Raw genomic sequence first — 13,049 nt, 5'->3', positions numbered from 1 at the left:
TAATCTCAGCTACTCGGGAGGCTGAGGCAGGAGAATAGCTTGAACCTAGGAGGTGGAGGTTGCGGTGAGCCAAGATCGTGGCATTGCACTCCAACCTGGGCACCAAGAGCGAAACTCCATCTCAAATAATAATAATAACAACAACAATAATAATTGTGATTTATCAGCTTGAGCTCTTAATATATATATCGCCAACTTTCACAAAGGCAAAATCTGCATTAGAAACACTATTGTCTGAGTTTGGTTCCTCTGGAGGAGGGGTAGACGGCCTCTTTGTGGGCAGAGTCTATGTCTGTTTACCTCTATTCCCCACCCCCCACTTTGGTGCCCACCACAGTCCCTTGTGTGTGGTGGATGCTCCTTGACTATCTGAGGAATAAAATCAATTGCGAAACAGTTTCCAAAAAGGGAACAGTTTTTGTTTCCCCGTTTCCTTATAGCCTTATGAGTTGCTATCTCTCTTGGCTCTATTATTAATAGCATAAAAGAAAGAGCTGTTTTCTTAACCTCTGGTAGTTGCACATACATGGGGAAAAGGCATAAGAGAATATGCTGGCAATAAAGACAAGTCACAGATTGTCATTTTCTTTGGTGACTGAATGGATATTTCAGTAATTTATAGGTGAAAGCTTCCTTTTTGTGACTTCCACTGAACAACATTTTTACTACCCAAAGATAAGGGAACAAAATTTTTTAACAAACTAGTTAAGCTTAAATATTTAAATATTTTTACTAGTCACCACATATTAATAAAATAAATATTTTTATTAGCACATTTTTTATTAGTCAACACACGTATACACAGCTCTGATGATCTCTATGTAGATGCCTATATAGATAGCTATATAGATATCATCAGAGCTGTGTATATATGTGTTAGAGATAGATGCACATACAGTTGCCCCCTGGCTCCCAGGGGTCTCTGTGACCCAAGGTTGGGACCCTCAAGTGACTAGTTATGGATGGCAAGGGCGGCCGCAAGGCCAGAGTTGGTCCTGGCTAGAGATTTCAAGACTCGAGTGGCTGGGAAGGTTTTAGAATGCAGGTAAACCAACTAGTTGCTCCAAACAACAAAACCATCATAATGGAAGTATCCAAAAGTGTGTGCTTCTGGCAGCTTCAGAGACTATGCCTAAGCAATAAAGTTTTAATGTCTTTTTTAGCTGCTTAGGTGAAGAATGCATTTGACTGTAATCTAACCCATTAATCTCTTATATTTGCTGGAAAATTGTACATATTTAAGAGTAGTGGCTCATTGCTAGTATTGGTGATGAGTGATATCTTTTAAAGTATGCTTCATGCCTTTCAGTAAATCTTGGGCTGAAAGATATGTGCATTTTGTTTTCAAAATTTTTCAGTAGTCATCTATTTAAGTCAATTTTCTGGGCAAACAAAATATTTGAAGCCCCTTAGGGTTTGTTATTGAGATGTAGGCTGGCCATGAAATTACAGGGTTCAGTACCTCATTGAAGTGTATATGTAACTATTATTAGTTTTTTGATAACTTTTTTATACTCATAAAGGTAGTACTTGCTTACAGTAGAAACTTAATAAAAACCATAAATGACAAAATAAACAATTCATAAACATATAGAGAGAATGACTATTAACATTTTAGCCTTTTCCTTACTTTCATATATATATATATGTATGTATATTTGAATTAGTCACATTTTTAGATCCTGCTTATTCCTTAATGTTATACCATTATTTTCTTTCATTTTAAAATATTATCAGAAAACATGATTTTAGTGGTGTATAATATTCTAGTATATGATTGTACCATAATTTATTTAATTGCTTCCCAATTATTGGACTGGAAATTTGCTTCTAATTTTTTCTTATTATATATGATGCTGTAATGAGTATCTTTTACCAGTAAATATTTACCTGCCTCTCTGATTACTTCTTTGGGATTAATCCTTAGAAATAAATTTGATGAATCAAAGGGCATCAACCCTTTGAATGCTTCTGATATTTCTGCCACATTGTTTCCCAGAAAAGATATAATAATTATTCCTTCCAGTAGTAGAGTATTAAATGTCTGCCTCTCTTTAGAAAGTATTACCTTTTTTCAATTTTTGACAGTTTGTTAGATAAAAACTTCAGTTTCAATATTATTGCATGTATTCATGGGTATTTTTCCTCTCACACATTCTAGATTTTTTTCTATATGGTTTATAAATGTTTTATAAGTGTTATTACTTTATTGAGGATATAAGTTATTATGTAGCACTTGATGGTAACAGTAAAAATGGAAAAGAATGAGGAAACCTTCAACAAAACAAGTTGTCATTAACAAAACGGGTTTTGCAATGCAACTTTCTGTTGGTTAGCTAAATCTTTAGTGTGCCAGGTAGTCGAAAGAAATTTGCTGTATGGTGCTGTGAAATATGCTGCATCCATGAGCTCTCTGCTCTTTGCCCATAGAGAGCAAAGACATTTTTGCAAGCTGTCCCAGTGCCATGTTGAGCGTCTTCCTTTTACAGCAAAGAATTATTGCTTCCTTTGGTTAAGGTTGGGACGCCCCTCAGGAGGCACACTTGAAAAATGAAGACGTTTCTTGTTGTTCTTCTGATACCCAAGTATCTTGGAAGAACACCTCTATAGCAGGTAGACAAGGCAGGTGTCATTGCAATCTGGCTGCAGACTGAATGTAATCCCCCTTGACATTTTGCCCCTTGGAGGCAACTCCTGCCCTCCCCTCTCCCCTTATGACCCTGCCCCCTTAAAATATGTGGAGCTCAGCAAAGACTATTTATTCTGATAAAAATGAGCAAATAATAGGTGTGAAAGAACATGGAACACTTCAGTGAATCAAATGGAGAGGATTAAGCATTGCCCCAATAATGATCGGTCAGGATGACTGTCCTTGTGGAGTGTGTCCCAGAAGGGTTGAGCAATGGAGCAAACCCAGAAAATCTCATTCTCAACTCTCCCTGACAGATGACCTCGTCTGCACTGCCTTTTGCTTCATGGTGATGAAGGTGGAACAAGACCCTTGAATAAGATTTCCCTCTCTGAATTCTTTAAACCCACTTGAGATCCGTGCAGGCCTGCAGTCTCTCTAATAGAACTGGAGCAGAGGCCCAGAAGAGAGAACTGAATTTTCAGCACTGGATTCTATGTTGAGAATGAAAGAGACAATAATTGAAAAGCTTTTCTCTTGGAAATTTTGCAAAATCAGAGTGGATTTTTGACCAGGATTTCTTGATGACCTCTCCTGAGAGAGCAGGTGCCTGAGGATTTCCTGCTGAGTATCTTGGCATCTGTCAGACTCCTTATGACTTCATTTTAGTTCAGGGAGTCTGTTTCCTAGCCCTTGATTTCATGCACAGTTCCTGGCATGTCTCATATCTCTAAGGTGATGTCAGCCTTGTATTTTTTTTCATATGTAATCTTTTATGTGACAGTGAGGTGTCTTACTTGTGAGTGAACAGCTAGAACCTCCCAAGTGGTTTTTCTTTTGGATTTTGTTTACTCAGTGAAAAATACTGAGGAACCTGAGATCCTTCAGGGTGCATTTGGGTGTCTGCCCAACCTTGACGTGGATTTGGAGGCCAGGCTCAATGCTCAAACTTCTTGTTGGAATAGCACTAAATCATTAGGATCCCATGAGGACAGACAGTTCAGGCCGTCATTATTTGGTAGGCTCTTGCACACTTACACACAAATGCATCATTATGAAATGGAGCAGAAGATTCTAGGGCCCCGTGTGTAATGGCATAATTTGTCAAGAGGCCTGAGGCCTGGAGTTGGCATGGATTCCCTCTCCTTCTAACCCACCTACCTGCTACATTCAGTTGGCCACCTTGTTCTTTTGAGTCCACCTTTGGATGAGTAGTCAGTCTTTTCTGATTTTTGCCACCTCTGCATTCAAAGCTTTCTTATTCTTTGGCGCAGAGGCCTTCCAATGGGTCTCACTGCCTGCTGTCTTATCTCCTTCTAATGAATATGATCATGATTTTTCTGTATTTAGACAACTCCACGATGAGGAGGATGATGGTGGCAGCTAACATTTATGTATGTATGTATGTATGTATGTATGTATGTATGTATGTATGTATGTATTTAGAGACAGATTCTGACTCTGTCACCCAGGTGCAGTGGTGCAATCTTGGCTCACTGCAACCTCCGCCTCCTGGATTCAAGTGATTCTCATGCCTCAGCTCCCCGAGTAGCTGGAACTACAGATGCACACCACCACACCCAGCTAATTATTGTATTTTTAGTAGAGACGAGATTTGACCATGTTGTTCAGGCTAGTCCGGAATTCCTGACCTCGAGTGATCTGCCCACCCCGGCCTTCCAAAGTGCTGAAATTACAGGCGCCTGCCTCCATGCCCAGCCAGCAGCTAACATTTATTAAGTGCTCACTATACTCCTGTCAAGCACTATTATAATTTGTCTTTCTAACAGCCTTTTTATAAGGGAAGGGCTACTATTATACCCATTACATAGATGGTAAAACTGAGGCACAGAGGCTATGTAAGTTTCCCAAAGTCATGTACTAATTGATGAAGACCCAGGGTTTGAGCTCTGCAGGAATGGCCGACTCCTTGTGGTTTGAGTCTGGGCTCCCTCTCCAGCTCCCTTTTCTCCCTGAGCCCTCCTGACTGCAGCCATGCCAGACTTTTTAATGTTCGGAACCCCAGCTCCAGCCTATCACTGGACCTCTACCTGTGATCTTTCCACCTCATGCCTCCCGGTTCTATGTGTGCCTTCAGACTCCATCTGGCAGTGGTATCTGGATGGACCAGTGCATAGAAATCACATGAGACACTCAATAAATGTAGACTCCTAGGTCCTGACCCTGGAGATTCTGATTAGCAGGTCTGGGGTGGGGCCAAGTACCCTTTGCACGGGAAGTCAGGGACCACTGCTGCTGACTGCTGTTTTCCCGGGTGCTTGGCACACTCTGTCACAATCATGTTTTCATTTCTCTGTGCTCCATTCAAATGGGTAGGGACAGTGCCTTTTGTTTCTGGAACCTGTCTCTTTTCTTGGCATATAGTAGGCACTCAGGAAATAGAAGGTTGCTTCAATCCTAGTACCAGTTTACTGTCTCCTTGTAAAGGCTGAAAGGTAGAATGTGATGTCTGAGCAGCTTCACTAAGCAGAGAAAACAAAAAGGTTGCAAAATAGAATTTGCCTTCTAATCTACGTGTTCTTGCACAGCATTGAGCTTCCTAGAGAGTCATATTCATGCTAGCCCTGAGTTGTATCAACAGCAGCCACTAGAACGGTAACTTGATGCCAAGAGTGAATTCTGGTGAGCTTCATTGTGAGTAAGATTCCCAGTTTGATCATTTCTACCCAGATCCCCTGGGACCTCCACACTGTATGAATAATGAGGAGGCGTGGAATATGTAGCATGCTGCAGTTGGCCGGCACCCAGTGTGTACTGTGAGGTAATCAGTGTCAAATCAGTCATTGTAGCAGGAGTTGGGAGTCAAAAGGAGCAACAGAGAACCTCACACGTCTCCTAAGAGAGGAAGCAAAGAACAGTTACCTTGGCTGTCATTTATGGGGCATTTGTATTGTACGTTTGGAATGGTACTGGGTACTAGTGTGTCCGGAATTAGTGGGTTCTTGGTCTCACTGACTTTAAGAATGAAGCCGTGGACCCTCGCAGTGAGTGTTACAGCTCTTAAGGTGGCGCGTCTGGAGTTTGTTCCTTCTGATGTTCGGAGTTTCTTCCTTCTGGTGGATTCGTGGTCTCGCTGGCTCAGGAGTGAAGCTGCAGACCTTCGTGGTGAGTGTTACAGTTCTTAAGGCGGCGCGTCTGGAGTTGTTTGTTCCTCCTGCTGGGCTCGTGGTCTCGCTGGCTTCAGGAGTGAAGCTGCAGACCTTCGCGGGTGAGTGTTACAGCTCATAAAAGCAGTGTGGACCCAAAGAGTGAGCAGTAGCAAGATTTATTGCAAGGAGCGAAAGAACAAAGCTCCCACAGTGTGGAAGGGGACCCAAGCGGGTTGCCACTGCTGGCTCGGGCAGCCTGCTTTTATTCTCTTATCTGGCCCCACCCACGTCCTGCTGATTGGTAGAGCCAAGTGGTCTGTTTTGACAGGGCGCTGATTGGTGCGTTTACAATCCCTGAGCTAGACATAAAGGTTCTCCACTTCCCCATCAGATCAGTTAGATACAGAGTATCCACACAAAGGTTCTCCAAGGCCCCACCAGAGCAGCTAGATACAGAGTGTCGATTGGTGCACTCACAAACCCTGAGCTAGACACAGGGTGCTGATTGGTGTGTTCACAAACCTTGAGCTAGATACAGAGTGCTGATCAGTGTATTTACAATCCTTGAGCTAGACATAAAGGTTCTCCAAGGCCCCACCAGAGCAGCTAGATAAAGAGTGTCGATTGGTGCATTCACAGACCCTGAGCTAGACACAGGGTGCTGATTGGTGTATTTACAATCCCTGAGCTAGACATAAAGGTTCTCCACATCTCCACCAGACTCAGGAGCCCAGCTGGCTTCACCCAGTGGATCCTGCACCAGGGCTGCAGGTGGAGCTGGCTGCCAGTCCCATGCCATGTGCTCGCACTCCTCAGCCCTTGGGTGGTCGATGGGTCTGGGTGCCGTGGAGCAGGGGGTGGCACTCGTCGGGGAGGCTCGGGCCGCACAGGAGCCCATGGAGGGGGTGGGAGGCTCAGGCATGGCGGGCTGCAGGTCCCAAGCCCTGCCCCATGGGAAGGCAGCTAAGGCCCGGTGAGAAATTGAGTGCAGCGCCGGTGGGCTGGCACTGCTGGGGGACCCAGTACACCCTCCGCAGCCACTGGCCTGGGTGCTAAGCCCCTCATTGCCCGGGGCCAGCAGGGCCGGCCGGCTGCTCTGAGTGAGGGGCCCGCCAAGCCCATGCCCACCCAGAACTCCAGCTGGCCCGCAAGCGCCGCACACAGCCCCGGTTCCCGCTCACGCCTCTCCCTCCACACCTCCCCCTCCACACCTCCCCCTCCACACCTCACTGCAAGCTGAGAGAGCCGGCTCCCACCTTGGCCAGCCCAGAAAGGGGCTCCCACAGTGCAGTGGTGGGCTGAAGGGCTCCTCAAGTGCCGCCAAAGTGGGAGCCCAGGCAGAGGAGGTGCCAAGAGCAAGCGAGGGCTGTGAGGACTGTCAGCACATTGTCACCTCTCACTAGTATTAAGACATGATTTTCTCTGGTCTTTGCAAAAACTGCCTGAGTTAGGAATTGTCATTCCCATTTCATTCATGAGCAGGCTGAAGTTAAGAATGTTTAAGTACCAGCTGAAAGGGAGGAGGAGCCTGAGAGCAATCTGGGCACCCGTTTTCCCTCTCCTCTTATTTATGAATGAATGAATGAGACAGGGTCTCACTCTGTCTGGGTCTCACTCTGTTGCCCATCCTGGAATGCAGCAGCATGATGTCGGCTCACTGCAGCCTCCACCTCCCAGGCTCAAGCAATCCTCCCACCTCAGCCTCTGTGGTGGCTTTGACTACAGGTGCATGCCACCACATGCAGCTACATTTTTTTGTACTTTTTTGTAGAGATGGGGTTTCGCCATGTTGCCCAGGCTGGTCTTGAACCCCTGAGCTCAAGCAGTTGGCCTGCCTCAGCCTCCCAAATGGGTGGGACTACAGGCGTGAGCCACTGCACCTAACCCTCTCCTTCCCTTGAGCTTACATCTTACTGTCCTGTAGCCAGCTCCAAGACACTGGCCTTTGGTTCTTCAGGCTGAACTTTCAGGAAGTTTCTTAGTCAATCTTTCATACAGTTGATCATATCTTGGTACCTACCTGGGTGAGCACTCAAGATGTTACATATTCCCACCTGACTTCTTTATTACTGCTTGAAGATATGGTGTCCTACACCTAAGTATCCCACCCACAGTCCCCAGCTGCATGTGTCAATTATTGTGAGCTATTCAAGGGATACAGACTGAGGTAAATGAACCACGAGTGGAAGAATGTGGATGTTCTATTACAGGAAATGCTTAGCTCTTTATTGCAGTTATATAATAGCCGGCAATCATGATAGCTGAGGGGCATAAAAATGAGAGATAGCAGCAGAGTTTATGGTATTCTTTATAACTGTGGATTCTGTATGTGCATGTGTGTGCACCTGTGTTCTGCATGCATCTCCATGGCACATTCTCTGGAGGTAACATGATCATCAGGCCTTGAGCTTTTTTATAAGCAATAGATTGTGGCTGGAAATTGAAAATTCAGTTTCTGTAGCTAGAAAATACTCTTTTCAAATGCCATCTGGAACAGTAGTTCTCTGAGTGTGGTTCCTGGTTCAGGAGCCTTGGCATCACTGGGAACGTGTTAGGAATGCAGATTCTTGGGTTCTACCCCGAACTGAATTCAGATTTGGGAGGGGGGCCCAGTTATCTGTGTTTTAATCACCCCCTCCCCCAGGTGAATCTGATATGCTGAAGCCTGAGCCTCACTCCCCTGGAAAGTGACGCCTGATTCATCTGCCAGCCCATGGGCACGCATTAGGAAGATGCTTATGGAACCTTTGACCTGGGCTAGGTGCCGGCTCTTGATCCATCTTTTTCTAAGGCTGAGGGTGTCCATAGAAGGAGAAGTAGGGGCATCCGCTTAGATGTTATTTAACCAAATAAAGGTTTACAGTTTACAGAAAAGAGGCAAGATTAACTAATACCTTCCAAACCATAATGTTAAAAATAAAAAATATTTACTCATAATGGAGTATAACTGAACAAATCGTGTTGCTAATTTTTTTAGGATATGTTTTGTAGCTTCCATTAAGATACATCTTATGGGTAATAAATACGTGTTCACACACACATGTACTAACAATATTTTTCAGACTTTTGATTTGTTTTTTAGATATTGAGTATAGCCTTGTTACTACCAAACTTTTATCATACTTCCTTGTGAAAGGATTTCATGGCATATTTATTATTTGAAATATCAAACAGAAATCAGTACAGTCTCAGCATTTTAAGATACTTGATGTAATCTTCGGAAATATCTTAGACATTGCAAAATAAGGGTTAATAGTCATAGTATAGCCACTAACGGGCAGTTCTCAAATTACATAAAGTTAATCTGATGAATTGATAGCAATCAGTTTTGGCTATAGATAACTAGATAAGTGAGAATTTAGAGATCGAATACATGAGCGCCCTTTTTATGATTTTCAGGATCTCATGTATGAAACAAAATAAATTCTTCTATACCCTAAATTCTTGCAAAGTGATATTTTGATTAGGTTTGAGCTACCCCAGGGCTAGCAATACTTGAAAGTGTGACTAGACTTAACCTCTTAGTAGATAGTCCACAGTAAGTAATCCTTTGAAATATACATCTTGCTAAAAGTTCCTTTCCCAAGGAAATAATGATTAAATATAATGTGATGTGTATAAGGAATTCTGGGACTTGTAGTCAGGAAACCCGAACTTTAATCTAGACTACTCAAATTTATAACTTTAGGCAAATCTCTCTTGACTTTCTAGGCTTTAGTTTTCTAGGGTTTTGTTTTGTTTTGTTTTTGTTTTTGTTTTTGTTTGGTGGGGGGGTGTTGAGACAGAGTCTTGCTCTGAAGCCCAGGCTGGAGTGCAGTAGCGTGATCTTGTCTCGCCGCAACCTCTGTCTCCAGGGTTCAAGCAATTCTTCTGCCTCAGCCTCCTGAGTAGCTGGGATTACAGGCACCTGCCACCATGCCCAGCTAATTTTTGTATTTTTAGTGGAGACGGGGTTTTACCAGGTTGGCCAGGCTGGTCTCAAACTCGTGACCTCAGGTGATCCACCTGCCTCTGCCTCCGAAAGTGCTGGGATTACAGGTGTGAGCCACCTCACCCAGCCTTGATTTGGTTTTTAATCTGTAAAATGGTAGGTGTGGGGTCACATGAACAATGGCTCTTTTACCTCCACTAATTACCTAGACACTAGAAATAAGAATATGGATAAGACCTAAACCAAATTTTCTAGCTTAATTTTGTAAAGTCTGAACAAAATCTGTGTGCCTTTTAATCTTTCTTGTAATCTTTTCAGACTCTGTCTTTAAAATTATTTATATTTTTAGCTTCTAAGTAAACATTATTGGCACTGGTTTTGATAGGAACTTTACTCCAAGTGTATTATTGACTTAGTAGATATGTTAAAAAGGTTATTGCTTACTTTGTGGAAATACAAGCTGAGACTTTAACTGATATTTGCATTTTCATTTAGGTTCCACTGTTTTCTCTTTTGAATGAAAAGTATAATCCTATTAAATCTGAAATATTTTCTTACAGTGATCCGTACGTGAAACTTTCATTGTACGTAGCGGATGAGAATAGAGAACTTGCTTTGGTCCAGACAAAAACAATTAAAAAGGTAGGTGTCGATCTTTAACCAAACGTCATTTAAGTCATAATTTAACCCAATTATGCACAGTCATGTGCTGCGTAATGCCTTTTCGGTCGAGGATGGACTACTTACACAGTGATAGTCCCATGAGATTATAATGGAGCTGCCATATACAAGTGCGTCACTTCTTATCTTTTTTTTTTTTTTTGAGACGGAGTCTCACTCTGTCGCCCAGGCTGGAGTGCAATGGCGCGTTCTCAGCTCACTGCAACCTCTGCCTCCTGGGTTCAAGTGATTCTCCTGCCTCAGCCTCCCGAATAGCAGGGATTCCAGGCACCCGCCACCATGCCTGGCTATTTTTTTTTTTTTTTTTGTATTTTTAGTAGAGACGGAGTTTCACCATGTTGGTCAGACTGGCCTTGAACTCCTGACCTCAGGTGATCCACCCATCTTGGCCTCCCAAAGTGCTGGGACTACGGGTGTGAGCCACTGTGCCCAGCCCACTTTTTGTCTTTTATACTGTATTTTCATTTTAAGCATCTTTCAGTATTAAATCTAGAAGTTTTCCAAGACTTTTCAGTACTAACCCAAGATAGTGATTCAGGTTTTTACTTAAATGCCTACAAAAACAGTATCCTGAAAATGTCATAAGTTGTAACATTTTTTCTTGCACAGAATACAGCAAAAACAAGGATTTGTTTTTGTCTTTGTATGTTTCACAAAGAAACTTAAAGTAATTTAAAATGCATTTAATGAAATGGAGCTGTTTGTGGAATTGGTAGGCACACAAGGAATAGTTTAACTTGAAACAATTATTTCTAAAGGAAGCAAAATACTTGGTTAGCTACATGGAAATAGAGAAAATATATTAATAATAAAGCTATAAATGTATGTATATATCTTATTTTCCTAATTTTTATGTACATGATTTCATTAAAAATTTGTTCCCATAAGTATGTCTTTTAGTTATTTATTTAGTTAGTTTTAGACAGAGTGTCACTCTGTCACCCAGGCTGGAGTGCAGTGGCATAATCTCGGCTCACTGCAACCTTTGCCTTCCGGGTTCAAGTGATTGTCCTGCCTCAGCTTCCTGAGTAGCTGGGATTACAAGTGTGCACCACTATGCCCAGCTAATTTTTGTATTTTTAGTAGACGTGGGATTTTGCCATGTTGACCAGGCTGATCTGGAACTGCTGACCTCAGGTGATCCACCCGCCTTAGCCTCCCAAAGTGCTGGGAATACAGACGTGAGCCACAGTGCCTGGCCAATAAGTATGTCTTAATTTGCCTATCTCCATGTATTTATAGACATATGTAATATATATATATGTAAATATTTTTTACCCTATATTTGGAGGCTTTATTGAAGATGCATGTTCTCTATTAAAAATACTTGGCTGGTTGAGGTGGCTCATGGCTGTAGTTCTAGCACTTTTGGAGGCCGAGGCTGGCAGATCAATTGAGCCCAGGAGGTTAAGGTTGCAGTGAGCCATAATCATGCCACCGCACTCCAGCCTGGGTGACAGAATGAGAACCTGTCTAAAAAAAAAACCCAAAAAACAAAACAAACCCCTTTCATCTGTGCTTTAGTATTATTTATGGGTTACTATGATTTTTTTCCTTACCTCCTTTAGAGGCGGGTGCTTAGATAGTCTAACACTTTGCTGAACATTTTCTGGACAGCATGAGTGCTTTAAAAAATTGTAACTGTCTTGCTGCCATGCAGGCACCCAGGATGCAGCCAGGTCCTTTTGTGTAAGGAACCATAACTGCAGCGTGTCCTCCACTTGGCATTGGGACTGGCATTAAAAATCTGTTTTGCAAACAGGAGCCAGTATTTTGATTAGCAGGGAGGATGCCTGTGAGGGACGGAGGCCATTGTTCCCTGTGTTAGGCATTGTTGCTGGTTCAGTTTCTAGGCGAGTGGGGGCTGTCTAGAAGGCTCACCAGGAAGGCAGCTGGGAAACTTGGTCGCCTGCTGGATGTGGAGCGAGGACCAAAGCCGGTGACTGGGGCTATTGCAATGTGTTTCCTTCCAAAGGGAGGTCCTCCTTCTCCCTCCCTTTCCACGGTCGAGGGAGTAGCTCTGTAGCTGGGTTTGCTCTCCTTCTCCTGCTGCCTGCCTCCTGGTTCGTATGCCTCTGCTGCGTTCGGGTGCGAGAACTGCCGTCATCCTCCTCTCCTTGCGGTGTTGTGACTGGTTCTTCGTTCGTTTTGTACTCTCCTGTCTTGTTGCTTTCCTCGCCTGTCATTTCCCATGTGCATTTCCATGAAGCTGCCCTCGGGGACTGCAGCCGGAGGCAGGCCAGGCCTGCTGCTCCACTCCCCTCCCCTCGCTCATTACCATCCTTGGCTTCATTCACATGGGAGAAAAGTATGAACCCCATTATTTAGGATTGAATTCACTGTGGAGTTGTGGGTGGGGAAAGTGCTGAATTTTTAAAAATGCCGGTTCAGTGTTGTGTGTGCTCTGTGTTTCCTATTTTTATGTTGCACTCTATTGATTTTTTTTCGTCTCCCTGAACTGATCTATTAAAGGAAATAGATTGATAAAGATAAGTATCATTTGGACTAAAAATATCTGTCGCTGTTGGTGAAGTGATGATTTTTCAGTCTCCAATTTTTACATACAATTTTTAAGAGCTGTGTTTAAGAGGCTTATGCATGTGCAGATGCATGAACACACATGTACAGTCTTCCTTCCTAGAACATGCTTTCTCTTAGTTTTGGGGGATATCTGGCAGTCCTCTCTTCCATGCTGAGG

At 43.3% G+C, this 13,049-nt stretch overlaps 1 protein-coding gene across 10 annotated transcripts in view; it reads left to right on the top strand.

Moving 5' to 3' along the window:
- Nucleotides 1-13,049, top strand: part of NEDD4L (NEDD4 like E3 ubiquitin protein ligase) — a 359,974-nt gene that overhangs the window by 196,641 nt on the left and 150,284 nt on the right. For all 10 annotated transcript variants that reach the window (XM_032152182.2, XM_032152178.2, XM_058438299.1 and 7 more), the window contains one exon: nt 10,231-10,312. In XM_032152182.2, the coding sequence (XP_032008073.1) occupies nt 10,231-10,312 (82 nt within the window). The remainder of the gene's footprint in view (nt 1-10,230; nt 10,313-13,049) is intronic.

The sequence above is a fragment of the Hylobates moloch genome, unplaced genomic scaffold, assembly GCF_009828535.3.
Source record: "Hylobates moloch isolate HMO894 unplaced genomic scaffold, HMol_V3 SCAFFOLD_5, whole genome shotgun sequence".
In the NCBI taxonomy this organism is placed as follows: domain Eukaryota; kingdom Metazoa; phylum Chordata; class Mammalia; order Primates; family Hylobatidae; genus Hylobates; species Hylobates moloch.
This window is presented reverse-complemented; position numbering and strand designations above follow the sequence as displayed.